The 15492-nt window shown below is 43.0% G+C and overlaps 1 protein-coding gene across 1 annotated transcript; it reads left to right on the top strand.

Annotated features, from left to right (window-relative positions):
* The first annotated feature begins 1992 nt into the window (after window positions 1–1992).
* Window positions 1993–15320, top strand: LOC121534352. The gene is given in 9 exon segments (XM_045211668.1): window positions 1993–2050; window positions 2229–2325; window positions 6899–7273; window positions 7811–7897; window positions 12970–13306; window positions 13308–13384; window positions 13551–13637; window positions 13854–13969; window positions 15072–15320. Coding segments are annotated over 8 exon segments (1404 nt in total). The 5' UTR covers window positions 1993–2050; window positions 2229–2249.
* The last annotated feature ends 172 nt before the right edge of the window (window positions 15321–15492 follow it).

Below are 15492 nucleotides of genomic sequence, written 5' to 3'. Positions count from 1 at the left end.
CAGATTTGCAGCCTGCTGCCTGCTGTGCCTTTATCTAGCTTTGTGCTTTAGTAGGACTAGAAGTTATACAGTGAGGGAAAAAAGTATTTGATCCCCTGCTGATTTTGTACGTTTGCCCACTGACAAAGACGTGATCAGTCTATAATTTTAATGGTAGGTTTATTTGAACAGTGAGAGACAGAATAACAACAACAAAATCCAGAAAAACGCATGTCAAAAATGTTATAAATTGATTTGCATTTTAATGAGGGAAATAAGTATTTGACCCCCTCTCAATCAGAAAGATTTCTGGCTACCAGGTGTCTTTTATACAGGTAACGAGCTGAGATTAGGAGCACACACTTAAAGGGAGTGCTCCTAATCTCAGTTTGTTACCTGTATAAAAGACACCTGTCCACAGAAGCAATCAATCAATCAGATTCCAAACTCTCCACCATAGCCAAGACCAAAGAGCTCTCCAAGAATGTCAGGGACAAGATTGTAGACCTACACAAGACTGGAATGGGCTACAAGACCATCACCAAGCAGCTTGGTGAGAGGGTGACAGTTGGTGCGATTATTTGCAAATGGAAGAAACACAAAATAACTGTCAATCTCCCTCGGCCTGGGGCTCCATGCAAGATCTCACCTCGTGGAATTGCAATGATCATGAGAACGGTGAGGAATCAGCCCAGAACTACACTGGAGGATCTTGTCAATGATCTCAAGGCAGCTGGGACCATAGTCACCAAGAAAACAATTGGTATCACACTACGCCGTGAAGGACTGAAATCCTGCAGCGCCCGCAAGGTCCCCCTGCTCAAGAAAGCACTTATACATGCCCGTCTGAAGTTTGCCAATGAACATCTGAATGATTCAGAGGAGAACTGGGTGAAAGTGTTGTGGTCAGATGAGATCAAAATCGAGGTCTTTGGCATCAACTCAACTCGCCGTGTTTGGAGGAGGAGGAATGCTGCCTATGACCACAAGAACACCATCCCCACCGTCAAACATGGAGGTGGAAACATTATGCTTTGGGGGTGTTTTTCTGCTAAGGGGACAGGACAACTTCACTGCATCAAAGGGACGATGGACAGGGCCATGTACCGTCAAATCTTGGGTGAGAACCTCCTTCCCTCAGCCAGGGCATTGAAAATGGGTTGTGGATGGGTATTCCAGCATGACAATGACCCAAAACACACGGCCAAGGCAACAAAGGAGTGGCTCAAGAAGAAGCACATTAAGGTCCTGGAGTGGCCTAGCCAGTCTCCAGACCTTAATCCCATAGAAAATCTGTGGAGGGAGCTGAAGGTTCGAGCTGCCAAACGTCAGCCTCGAAACCTTAATGACTTGGAGAAGATCTGCAAAGAGGAGTGGGACAAAATCCCTCCTGAGATGTGTGCAAACCTGGTGGCCAACTACAAGAAACGTCTGACCTCTGTGATTGCCAACAAGGGTTTTGCCACCACTAAATCATGTCTAAATCATGTTTTGCAGAGGGGTCAAATACTTATTTCCCTCATTGAAATGCAAATCAATTTATAACATTTTTGACATGCGTTTTTCTGGATTTTGTTCTTGTTATTCTGTCTCTCACTGTTCAAATAAACCTACCATTAAAATTATAGACTGATCATGTCTTTGTCAGTGGGCAAACGTACAAAATCAGCAGGGGATCAAATACTTTTTTTCCCTCACTGTAGTTTAAATAAGTAGTAGGATTAGTACACAGTATGTATATTAAGTAAGTAGTAGGATTAGTACACAGTATGTAGTTTAAGTAAGTGGTAGGCAAGACAGATTTCAGACACGGCCAGCTACTGTTTTGTTTAAGTCACCTGCCCAATGGGTCAACCTCGGAGCAGGCTCAACTTGCGTGACTGCTCAGTTCACTTGCCCAAGGCAATAGGGCAACCTTTAATGTCAGTCACTGGCCATTTGAAATGATCACTCCCCTCTTCGGCATTTGTATATAAATCAAGCAGGTTTGGTACATTCTACCATACTCTAGGAGACAGAGGCCATAACGTAAGCATCAAGACAATACCACAAACAGGCTCACTCCAGACTGGTAAGACCTTTGACAAGCTTTGAGTTGCTGTTAATCAAATTTCTCATCTTGTTTTTGGTATATTCAGCAATATTTTGGGGGGGTTTAGTTTCCACTGCCCTCCAAGAGTTGTTGAATTTCCTCTTCACTTCAGTTTGCTCCTCACAATTTTACACTTCTTGGTAATTTTTTTTCTCAGTCCTGTGTCTGATCTGAAGAGATGCTGAATGGAATGATGTCACTGGGTGTTCTGCTGGTGCTCCTGTTCTTTAAGCATGTTACTGCAGACAGCTCAGGTAAAGGGTTGATTGTCTTATTCACGTTTAGGTAAAGGAATGAGAGCTCCACTCAGAATATTGCTGCTTGCTTTATTCCTGCACCCAAAACAGCCATGTTCCGTGTGCGGACGTCTCGTTCCTTTATCTCACTGTATTATTTATTTATTGCCCAGCACTTTTATTCTCAAGTTTAGGATGATTTATTGCCAATGTTTCAATTCTGGAGAGAGAGATTAGCTTTTATCCCAAATGGCTTCCTAATCCCTATATAGTGCACTACTTTTGACCACAGCCTATGGTTATCACAAGGGACGGTTCTACATTTACAGAACGGGGACCTGGAGGAAAATGGGGGAGGGCCATGCTTTTAAAATTTCAGTGAGGGGGATGTTTTTTGTGTGTTTGTTTTTTTACATCTAGTCCAGAGGAGGATCATGTAATTTTTAATTGATGACATTTCAACATTTGTCAGTGTTTTAGAATTAGTTGCTTATTAGGCTATATCGCGATGTGTGCCCGATGCCACCCCTCAGTTCTGATTCTCCACTGGCCGCAAAACATGAAGTTCGCCTACAGGCTTTTTAGTGTGGTCTCAATCAAATGATCCATAGTTTATAGACTTATAGGCCTAGGCTATACGAGGTGCATGCTCTGAGAGGCACAGAGCAAAGTTATATTTCTAAGAAAATGTACTTCCTTCCCAAGTCTTTTGCGCTGCTGGGATGGTGTAAATAAAACTAGGCTGCATTACACTGTAATCAATGGAGGCTGCTGAGGGGAGGACGGCTCATAATAATGGCTGGAATGGAGTAAATGGTTGGAATGGAGTGAATGGAATGGTATCAAACTCATGAGAAAAAAAAAAACATTTTAGATACCATTACATTTACTCCATTCCGGCCATTTTTATGAGCTGTCCTCCCCTCATCAGGCTCCACTGGCTGTAAGGTTTTTTTTTGTGGTGCCTAACCAATGTCTGTGCTGTGTACGGTGGCAGTAATTCATTTCAGCCGTCTTCATTTTAATTAGACTTAACTAACAACAAGAGGGCTTTTTGATGGAGCCTATTTCTTCCTATTTAAAATATCTGTCCAGTGTTCCAGATTTCTATGAAATATTCCCCTAAAATGAATTACAATATGAAATAAATAGCTAAATGTCCTTACAAAAAAATATAATTAATGATGTTAAAAAGCAGCTTTTTTTTTTTGTTTCTCCTGCTTGGCCTGTTAGGAAACAACAGAGTGGTTTGGGTGTATACTGGTCAAAATCAGCTGATTTGACAGCTGTGATTGGCTGGCTGCCTTTAGAACTATAGAGAGAGCCACTGCAGGGAGGGAACACTGAACAGCTATGAAATTATTGTTATTTTCAAATACAAATCTCTTTTTGTGGTCAATTTGCCCACGGCTGAATCTAGTTGCCTAACCCTGCTGCATGCGTTTGTCCCAGAATGTTATTTATGTCCCTTATCAACTGAGGTGAATGAAGTGACAGTAACCAAGGTGATAATGGCTGGAGTAATTCTTGCTTGTTTTTGCTGTTCTCCAAATATAATTTCAAAGCTTTTTTTTTTATTGTGTAGAAATGCAGTAAATCAGCTTCAAAAACTTCCTTTGAGGTAAAAAAATAATTCCTTGGAGGGGGGAGTTACCACTGAACTTGTATCTAACTTGAATATTTTCTCTATTTTAATGGATTTATTTGAATAAATTAGGGCAGATACAAATGAACAGTTGAAACTTATTCAATACAATGCATTGTAGTTTAAGCCAATTTTCATCGCTATTCATGACACAATTTGGTGATTTCCCATGGACACCCTTGACTGGTTCTTGGTCCCACCCTTGGCCTCCCCATTTAAAAGAGTATAGAAACACCCCTGACAAGAGAACACCCCTTTTTGACAGACTGCTGCTGGGCAATTCCACGGTTTACGTTAAAATGTATGCCAAAAAATATATATATATTTCAAAGTTGAACAAACCATACAACTCTATGCACAATGACTACTTAAAACAATTTACACAGACATTTTTACAAAAACACATTTACTGGAAGAACTGTGCAGATGCAAAGTTTGGTAACAGAATTTCAGTCAAATCTACCTCCGTTTTTTATGTGACCACGTTTTTCACAAACTCTGTGAAATATCAGCTCCGAATAAAGATTCAAAGATTTGTAAAGAATGAATAGGGTGTCAGCTATTATATGACTCCTTGGGTTTGAAAAAATATATTTTGGTTATTGAACTACAGTGAGTGAAGTGAATTTACACCCGGTAACAGAATTGAGGTAACGGAATTTCATCATGGGTCCCTGATCTGTACTACACAGAAATACATAATTATGGATATGAATGTCATTCTCTTCATGGTGATGTATCAGGTACACAAAGGTGGAAATATGATATCCTCATTTGCATATTGGGTATTATTCTACACACTGGTTATTATTTTAATGAGCTCCGCCCCCAAACAAGACCAAATTTGGACCGGACCAAATCTGAACCAATCATAGACGTCAATGTTAGACAAGTTTGGATGTCAGTGGACAGCACAGTAGAGCTCAGTAGAGTACAGTACTGTACAGTACAATACATTATGGCAACCATGTTCTGTGTATGTTTGATGTGACGTTGATGGAATATTCTCCTAACCCTCAGAAAACTAATGTTGTACAGTGCATTGGGAAAGTATTCAGACCCCTTGACTTTTTCCACATTTTGTTACGTTACAGCCTTATTCTAAAATGGATTTGCTATGAGACTCGAAATTGAGCTCAGGTGCATCCTGTTTCCATTCACCATGCTTGAGATGTTTCTACAACTTGATTGGAGTCCACCTGTGGTAAATTCAATTGATTGGACATTAATTGTAAAGGCACACAACTGTCTATATAAGGTCCCACAATTGATAGCGCATGTCAGAGCAAAAATCAAGCCATGAGGTCAAAGGAATTGTCCGTAGAGCTTTGAGACAGGATTGTGTCGAGGCACAGATCTGGGGAAGGGTACCAAAGCATTTCTGCAGCATTGAAGGTCCCCAAGAACACAGTGGCCTCCATCATTCTGAAATGGAAGAAGTTTAGAACCACCAAGACTCTTCCTAGAGCTGGCCGCCCAGCCAAACTGAGCAATCGGCGGAGAAGGGCCTTGGTCAGGGAGGTGACCAAGAACCCGATGGTCACTCTGACAGAGCTCTAGAGTTCCTCTGTGGAGATGGGAGAACCTTCCAGAAGGACAACCATCTCTGCAGCACTCCACCAATCAGGCCTTTATGGTAGAGTGGCCAAACGGAAGCCACTCCTCAGTAAAAGGCACATGACAGACTGCTTGGAATTTGCCAAAAGGCACGTAAAGGACTCTCAGACCATGAGAAACAAGATTCTCTGGTCTGATGAAACCAAGATTGAACTCTTTGGCCTGAATGCCAAGCGTCACGTCTGGAGGAAACCTGGCACCATCCCTACGGTGAAGCATGATGGTGGCAGCATCATGCTGTGGGGATGTTTTTCAGCGGCAGGGACTTGGAGACTAGTCAGGATTGAGGGAAAGATGAACGGAGCAAAGTACAGAAAGCTCCTTGATGAAAACCTGCTCCAGACCGCTCAGGAACTCAGACTGGGGTGAAGGTTCACCTTCCAACAGGACTACGACCCTAAGCACACAGCCAAGACAATGCAGGAGTGGCTTCGGAACAAGTCTCTGAATGTTCTTGAATGGCCCAGCCAGAGGCCGGACTTGAACCCGATAGAACATCTCTGGAGATACCTGAAAATAGCTGTGCAGCGATGCTCCCCATCCAACCTCAAAGAGCTTGAGAGCATCTGCAGAGAAAAATGGGAGAAACTCCCCAAATACAGGTGTGCCAAGCTTGTAGCGTCATACCCAAGAAGACTTGAGGCTGTAATCGCTGCCAAAGGTGCTTCAACAAAGTACTGAGTAAAGGGTCTGAATACTTATGTAAATGTGATATTTCAGTATTTCTAAAAACCTATTTTTGCTTTGTCATTATGGGGTATTGTGTGTAGATTGATGAGGGGGGAAAACAATTTAATCAATTTTTGAATAAGGCTGTAATGTAACAAAATGTGGAAAAAAGTCAAGGGGTCTGAATACTTTCCAAATGCACTGTATATTATGAGAAAATGGCAACCATGTTCTGTGTATGTTTGGTGGAACGTTGATGGAATATTCTCCTAACCCACAGAAAACTGGTCACATTAATGTTCTCGAAACGTCCACTAAAATGCATCTAGAACATTAATGTTGTAACATTAATGTCTAGAACATTAATGTAGTAAGGTTTTTGTTAACATAGATAGAATGTTCCACTAACTAACGGAAAACTGGAAACTCAAACATTACGGGAACATTACAGGTAATATTACAAAAACGTTCTCTCTCCCTAGAATTGATAGCTGGGATGGTGGAAGGCAAAGGTGTGCAATACCTTGTAGTTTAGTTTCTTTTTAATGACTGTGTTTCTGACAGTAGGGAGTATCCATTCTCACCTTGGCTGACAGTAATTGTACCTTCCCTTGTTTCTCTCTCTTTCATTCTTTCATTCAACTACAACTCCCTTAATAGCTGATCCCTGCCAGCACTACACCGTACTGAATGATGGCTGGCGTGCCACCAACAACAATGTCAACGTTAATGGCTACCACTGCGACAAGTATGTCAACTGGCAGGGCTGGTATCGCCTTTTCCTGGGGAACACCAGTGTTCAGATGCCAGAGAGGTGTGTGGAGAGGAACATGTGTGGGACTGCCTTCCCCATGTGGCTCACAGATCCCCATCCCCAGCTGTCAGACGGGGTGGTTCAGAGGGGGGTCTGTGGGAGCTTTGCTGGTAACTGTTGCATGTTAAGAGAAAATCCTATCCTTGTCAAAGCCTGCTATGGAAACTACTATGTCTACAAGTTTGTCCATCCAACAGCGTGCAGCTTGGCCTACTGTGCAGGTATGTACCATCGTAATGTTCTTGTCACTGACTTTTAAAGACATCAAGAATGTGTAGTGTATTAAGATTATGACTTTGTTAATGTTTTAAGTGGAATCTGAGAGGATGTTTATTTAGTGTCAGAGGGAATTGTTTTAGTGTGACGCCACATAGGACAGAGAAGTCTGTGTGTTGTAGACAGGGGATTGGACAGTAGAGGGAGCCACCCATATTTGATGGAAGATTATATATACTGGGTTTAAACAAAGAAGACCAGAGCAGACATTGTAATTTGGAGGACACTGCTCTCCGGGTGATCATGACATCCGTAAACTTATGCTGAAATCTTGTGATATGAATAAAACTTATGATCAAAGTTCAGTATAAGCGGACTCCTTTGTTTAGCAGCAATAATTAGCAACATTGACTCGACACTACAAATGTTTAAGACAATAGTGTGTGGAATTCTCTATCAAGAATGTTTAAGACAATAGTGTGTGGAATTCTCTAACTAGACACACCAAATCCATGAACCCCCCTTCCCCTCTGCTGTTCCAGACGTCAACACCAAGGTGTGTTCTACCTGTAGAAACGATGAGACCTGTATGAGTGACAACAAGATCAACTGGAGGTGTGAGAGGAAAGGTGAGTGTTAAGAAAAACACATCTTACTCCTCAGTGTATATACAGTATGTTGTGTCAGGACCATGGTGGAAGGCAAAGGTGTGCAATGTCTTGTAGTTGAGTTTCTTAATGTCTGTGTTCTTGACAGTAGGGAGTACTCATGCTCTCTCCACTCTCCCTCTCAGACACCCTTCTCTCATTTTACTCTCTCAAAGAGCAATCTTCTACAACTATCCCTAAACCCACAACTACACGTGGTCCTCTGTAGCTCAATTGGTAGAGCATGGCGCTTGTAACGCCAGGGTAGTGGGTTCAATCCCCGGGACCACCCATACGTAAAAATGTATGCACACATGACTGTAAGTCGCTTAGGATAAAAGCGTCTGCTAAATGGCTTATTATTATTATTATTATTATTATTATTATTATTATTATTATTATTGTTATTACTACTACTACTACATCTACAACTACACCTGTACCTCAAACCACCACCACAACTAGAATTTCTGAAACCACCACGACAACAACTCGAGTACCATTTTTAAATGGATTTATTTGAATAAATTAGGGCAGATCTGAATTAACAGTTGAAACAGTTATTTAATACAATGCATTGTAGTTTAAGCCGATTTTCAACGCAATTTTGATACAATTTGGTGATTTCCCATGACCACCATTGACTGGTTCTTGGTCCCCCAAGGGAATGTTCACCTAACTTTAAACACAAAACATGCTAAAAAGGTTCTCCGAAGGTTTTCAAATCAAATCAAATTTTATTGGCCACATGCGACAAATACAACAGGTGCAGACATTACAGTGAAATGCTTACTTACAGCCCTTAACCAACAGTGCATTTATTTTTAATAAAAAAGTAAAATAAAACAACAACTAAAAAGTGTTGAGAAAAAAAGAGCAGAAGTAAAATAAAATAACAGAAGGGGGGCTATATATACAGGGGGGTACCGTTGCAGAGTCAATGTGCGGGGGCACCGGCTAGTTGAGGTAGTTGAAGTAATATGTACATGTGGGTAGAGTTAAAGTGACTATGCATAAATAATTAACAGAGTAGCAGCAGCGTAAAAAGATGGGGTGGGGGGTGGAGGTGGAGGGGCAGTGCAAATAGTCTGGGTAGCCTTGATTAGCTGTTCATGAGTCTTATGGCTTGGGGGTAGAAGCTGTTGAGAAGTCTTTTGGACCTAGACTTGGCACTCCGGTACCGCTTGCCGTGCGGTAGCAGAGAGAACAGTCTATGACTAGGGTGGCTGGAGTCTTTGACAATTTTGAGGGCCTTCCTCTGACACCGCCTGGTATAGAGGTCCTGGATGGCAGGAAGCTTGGCCCCAGTGATGTACTGGGCCGTACGCACTACCCTCTGTAGTGCCTTGCGGTCGGAGGCCAAGCAGTTGCCATACCAGGCGGTGATTCAACCAGTCAGGATGCTCTCGATGGTGCAGCTGTATAATTTTTTGAGGATCTGAGGACCCATGCCAAATGTTTTCAGTCTCCTGAGGGGGAATAGGCTTTGTCGTGCCCTCTTCACAACTGTCTTGGTGTGTTTGGACCATGATAGTTCGTTGGTGATGTGGACACCAAGGAACTTGAAGCTCTCAACCTGTTCCACTACAGCCCCGTCGATGAGAATGGGGGCGTGCTCAGTCCTCTTTTTTTTCCTGTAGTCCACAATCATCTCCTTTGCCTTGGTCACGTTGAGAGAGAGGTTGTTCTCCTGGCACCACACGGCCAGGTCTCTGACCTCCTCCCTATAGGCTGTCTCATCGTTGTCAGTGATCAGGCCTACCACTGTTGTGTCGTCGGCAAACTTAACGATGGTGTTGGAGTCGTGCCTGGCCATGCAGTCATGGGTGAACAGGGAGTACAGGAGGGGACTGAGCACGCACCCCTGAGGGGCCCCCGTGTTGAGGATCAGTGTGGCAGATGTGTTGTTACCTACCCTTACCACCTGGGGGCCCGTCAGGAAGTCCAGGATCCAGTTGCAGAGGGAGGTGTTTAGGATCCTTAGCTTAGTGATGAGCTTTGAGGGCACTATGGTGTTGAATGCTGAGCTGTAGTCAATGAATAGCATTCTCACGTAGGTGTTCCTCTTGTCCAGGTGGGAAAGGGCAGTGTGGAGTGCAATAGAGATTGCATCATCTGTGGATCTGTTGGGGCGGTATGCAAATTGGAGTGGGTCTAGGGTTTCTGGGATAATGGTGTTGATGTGAGCCATGACCAGCCTTTCAAAGCACTTCATGGCTACAGACATTGGTGCTACGGGTCGGTAGTCATTTAGGCAGGTTATCTTAGTGTCCTTGGGCACGGGGACTATGGCGGTCTGCTTGAAACATGTTGATATTACAGACTCAGTCAGGGACATGTTGAAAATGTCAGTGAAGACACTTGCCAGTTGGTCAGCACATGCTCGGAGTACACGTCCTGGTAATCCGTCTAGCCCTGCGGCCTTGTGAATGTTGACCTGCTTAAAAGTCTTACTCACATCGGCTACAGAGAGCGTGATCACATAGTCATCCGGAACAGCTGGTGCTCTCATGCATGCTTCAGTGTTGCTTGCCTCGAAGCGAGCATAGATGTGGTTTAGCTCGTCTGGAAGTCTTGTGTCACTGGGCAGCTCGCGGCTGTGCTTCCCTTTGTAGTCTGTAATAGTTTTCAAGCCCTGCCACATCCGACGAGTGTCAGAGCCGGTGTAGTACGATTCAATCTTAGTCCTGTATTGACTCTTTGCCTGTTTGATGGTTCGTCGGAGGGCATAGCGGGATTTCTTATAAGCGTCCGGGTTAGAGTCCCGCTCCTTGAAAGCGGCAGCTCTACCCTTTAGCTCAGTGCGGATGTTTCCTGTAATCCATGGCTTCTGTTTGGGGTATGTACGTACGGTCACTGTGGGGACGATATCATCGATGCACTTATTGATGAAGCCAGTGACTGATGTGGTGTACTCCTCAATGCTATCTGAAGAATCCCGGAACATGTTCCAGTCTCTGCTAGCAAAACAGTCCTGTAGTTTAGCATCTGCGTCATCTGACCACTTTTTTATTAACCGAGTCACTGGTGCTTCCTGCTTTAGTTTTTGCTTATAAGCAGGAATCAGGAGGATAGAGTTATGGTCAGATTTTCCAAATGGAGGGCGAGGGAGAGCTTTGTATGCGTCTCTGTGTGTGGAGTAAAGGTGGTCTAGAGTTTTCTTAACTCTGGTTGCACATTTAACATGCTGGTAGAAGTTAGGTAGAACGGATTTAAGTTTCCCTGCATTAAAGTCCCCGGCCACTAGGAGCGCTGCCTCTGGATGAGCGTTTTCCTGTTTACTTATGGCCTTATACAGCTTATTGAGTGCAATCTTAATGCCAGCATTGGTTTGTGGTGGTAAATAGACAGCTATGAAAAATATAGATGAAAACTATTTTGGTAAATAGTGTGGTCTACAGCTTATCATAAGATACTCTACCTCAGGCGAGCAAAACCTCGAGACTTCCTTAGTGTTTGATTTCGTGCACCAGTTTACAAATATACACAGACCGCCACCCCTTGTCTTACCGGAGTCAGCCGTTCTATCCTGCCGATGTAGCGTATAGCCCGCTAGCTGTATGTTGTCCATGTCGTCGTTCAGCCACGACTCGGTGAAACATAAGATATTACAGTTTTTAATGTTGGTAGGATAACCGTAATCTTAGGTCATCCAATTTATTCTCAAATGATTGAAGATTGGCTAATAGGATTGATGGGAGAGGCAGTTTACTCGCTCGCCGTCGGATCCTTACAAGGCACCCCGACCTACGTCCACGATATCTCCGTCTCTTTCTCATGCGAATGACGGGGATTTGGGCCTTGTCGGGTGTCTGTAGGATATCCTTTGCGGCCGCCTCGTTGAAGAAAAAATCTTCGTCCAATACGTGGTGATTAATCGCTGTCCTGATATCCAGAAGCTATTTTTGGTTATAAGAGACGATGGCAGAAACATTATGTCCAAAATAAATTACAAATAAAGCGGAAAAACACACATAATAGTACAATTGGTTAGAGGACTGTAAAACGGCAGCCATCTTCTCCGGCACCATTTATTTTGCTAACATAGATAGAATGTTCCCCTAACTAACGGAAAACTGGAAACTCCCCCCCACTTGGCCACCACATTTTTTAAAAATCTTAGAAACGCCCCTGATAAGAGAATGCCCTGTTTGACAGACAAAATAATAGGCTGCTGGGCAATTCCACGGTTTACATTAAAATGTATGCCAAAAAACAACAACATTTATTTCAAAGTTTAACAAACCATACAACTCTATGCACAATGACTACTTAAAACAATTTACACAGACATTTTTACAAAAACAAATTTACTGGAAGAACTGTGCAGATGCAAAGTTTGGTAACAGAATTTCTGTAAAACCTCCCTTCGTTTTTTATGTAACCACGTTTACCAAAACCTCTGTGAAATATCTGCTCCAAATTAAGATTAAAAGATTTCTAAAGAAATAATGGCATGTCAGCTATTATATGACTCCTTGGGTTTGAAAATCCATTTTGGTTATTGAACTACAGTAAGTGAAGTGAATTTACACCAGGTAAATTGGTTATTAGAAAATTCACAAACATAACATTTTCCATCACAGAATATTCTCCTAACCCACAGAAAACTGGACACATGAATGTTCTCGCAACATCCACTAAAACACGTCTAGAACATTAATGGTGTATATTCTGAGAACATGGTAACCACGTTCTAGATAGGTTCTGCTTGACATTAAGGGAATGTTCACCTAACTTTAAACACCAAAACATGCTAAAAGGGTTCCCCCAAAGGTTTTTGCTAACATAGATAGAATGTTCCCCTAACTAATGGAAAACTGGAAACTGAAACATTACTGGAACATTACGGGTAATATTACAAAATCTTTCTCTCTCCCTAGAATTGATAGCTGGGATGGTGGAAGGCAAAGGTGTGCAATGCCTTGTAGTTTAGTTTATTTTGAATGACTGTGTTTTTGACAGTAGGGAGTATCCATGCTCACCTTGGCTGATAGTAATTTACCTTGTCTTGTTTCTCTCTTTGATTCTTTCATTCATTTTCTCTCTTAAAGAGCAACTTTCTCCAACAGCCCCCAAACCCACAATTCCCTTAATAGCTGATCCCTGCCAGCACTACACCGTACTGAATGATGGCTGGCGTGCCACCAACAACAATGCTAACGTTAATGGCGAGCACTGCGACCGGAGCATCAACTGGCAGGGCTGGTATCGCCTTTTCCTGGGGAACACCAGTGTTCAGATGCCAGAGAGGTGTGTGGAGAGGAACATGTGTGGGACTGCCTTCCCCATGTGGCTCACAGATCCCCATCCCCAGCTGTCAGACGGGGTGGTTCAGAGGGGGGTCTGTGGGAGCTGGTATGGTGACTGCTGCATGTTAAGAGAAAATCCTTGTCAAAGCCTGCTATGGAAACTACTATGTCTACAAGTTTGTCCATCCAACAGCGTGCAGCTTGGCCTACTGTGCAGGTATGTACCATTGTAATGTTCTTGTCACTGACTTTTAAAGACATCAAGAATGTTTAAGACAATAGTGTGTGGAATTCTCTATCAATAATGTTTAAGACAATAGTGTGTGGAATTCTCTAACTAGACTCACCAAATCCATGAACCCCCCTCCCCTCTGCTGTTCCAGACGTCAACACCAAGGTGTGTTCTACCTGTAGAAACGATGAGACCTGTATGAGTGACAACAAGATCAACTGGAGGTGCAAGAGGAAAGGTGAGTGTTAAGAAAAACACATCTTACTCCTCAGTGTATATACAGTATGTTGTGTCAGGACCATGGTGGAAGGCAAAGGTGTACAATGTCTTGTAGTTGAGTTTCTTAATGTCTGTGTTTTTGACGGCAGGGAGTACTCATGCTCATATTGACTGATAGTAACTCTATACCTTGTTTTTTCTGTCTCTTTCATTCTCTCTCCATTCTCCCTCTCAGTCACCCTCCTCTCATTTTACTCTCTCAAAGAGCAATCTTCTACAGCTATCCCTAAACCCACAACTACATCTACAACTACAGCTGTACCAAAAACCACCACCACCACCACAACTCCAGTAACCAAAACCACCACAACAACTCCTGTACCTGGAACCCCCACCACAACTAGAGTACTTGAAACTACCACTACAACTCGAGTACCTAAAACCACTACAACAACTCGAGTACCTAAAACCACCACAACTAGAGTACTTGAAACTACCACTACAACTCGAGTACCTAAAACCACTACAACAACTCGAGTACCTGAAACCACCACAACTAGAGTACTTGAAACTACCACTACAACTCGAGTACCTAAAACCACTACAACAACTCGAGTACCTGAAACCACCACAACTAGAGTACTTGAAACTACCACTACAACTCGAGTACCTAAAACAACTACAACAACTCGAGTACCTAAAACCACCACAACTAGAGTACTTGAAACTACCACTACAACTCGAGTACCTAAAACCACTACAACAACTCGAGTACCTGAAACCACCAAAACTAGAGTATTTGAAACTACCACTACAACTCAAGTACCTAAAACCACTACAACAACTCGAGTACCTGAAACCACCACAACTAGAGTACTTGAAACTACCACTACAACTCGAGTACCTAACACAACTACAACAACTCGAGTACCTGAAACCACCACAACTAGAGTACTTGAAACTACCACTACAACTCGAGTACCTAAAACAACTACAACAACTCGAGTACCTGAAACCACCACCACAACTCGAGTACCTGAAATGAACACAACAATTCGAGTACCTGAAATCATCACGACAACTCGAGTACCTGAAACTACCACTACAACAACTCAGGTACCTGAAACCACCACTACAACAACTGGAGTACCTGAAACCATCACCACAACTCAAGTACCTGAAACCACCACCATAACTCCAGTACCTGAAACCATCACCACAACTCTAGTACCTGAAAACACCACCACAACTCATGTACCTGAAACTACCACTACAACAACTCAAGTACCTAAAACCTCCAGCATAACTCCAGTACCTGAAACCACCACCACAACTCCAGTACCTGAAACTACCACTACAACAACTCGGGTACCTGAAACCACCACTACAACAACTGGAGTACCTGAAACTGTCACCACAACTCAAGTACCTGAAACCACCACTATAACTCCAGTACCTGAAACTACCACTACAACAACTCCAGTACCTGAAACCAACACTACAACAACTGGAGTACCTGAAACCACCACCACAACTCCAGTTACTGAAATTACCACAACAACGCGAGTACCTGAAACCATCACCACAACTCGAGTACCTGAAACTACCACTACAACAACTCGGGTACCTGAAACCACCACTACAACAACTGGAGTACCTGAAACTGTCACCACAACTCAAGTACCTGAAACCACCACCATAACTCAAGTACCTGAAACCATCACAACAACTCTAGTACCTGAAACCACCTCCACAACTCCAGTACCTGAAACTACAACTACAACAACTCCAGTACCTGAAACCAACACTAAAACAACTGGAGTACCTGAAACCACCACCACAACTTGTGTACCTGAAACTACCACTACAACAAC

Source organism: Coregonus clupeaformis, chromosome 38 (assembly GCF_020615455.1).
Source record: "Coregonus clupeaformis isolate EN_2021a chromosome 38, ASM2061545v1, whole genome shotgun sequence".
Lineage (NCBI taxonomy): Eukaryota > Metazoa > Chordata > Actinopteri > Salmoniformes > Salmonidae > Coregonus > Coregonus clupeaformis.
The sequence above is the reverse complement of the archived record's forward strand: the minus strand, read 5'-3'. Positions and strand labels throughout refer to the sequence as shown.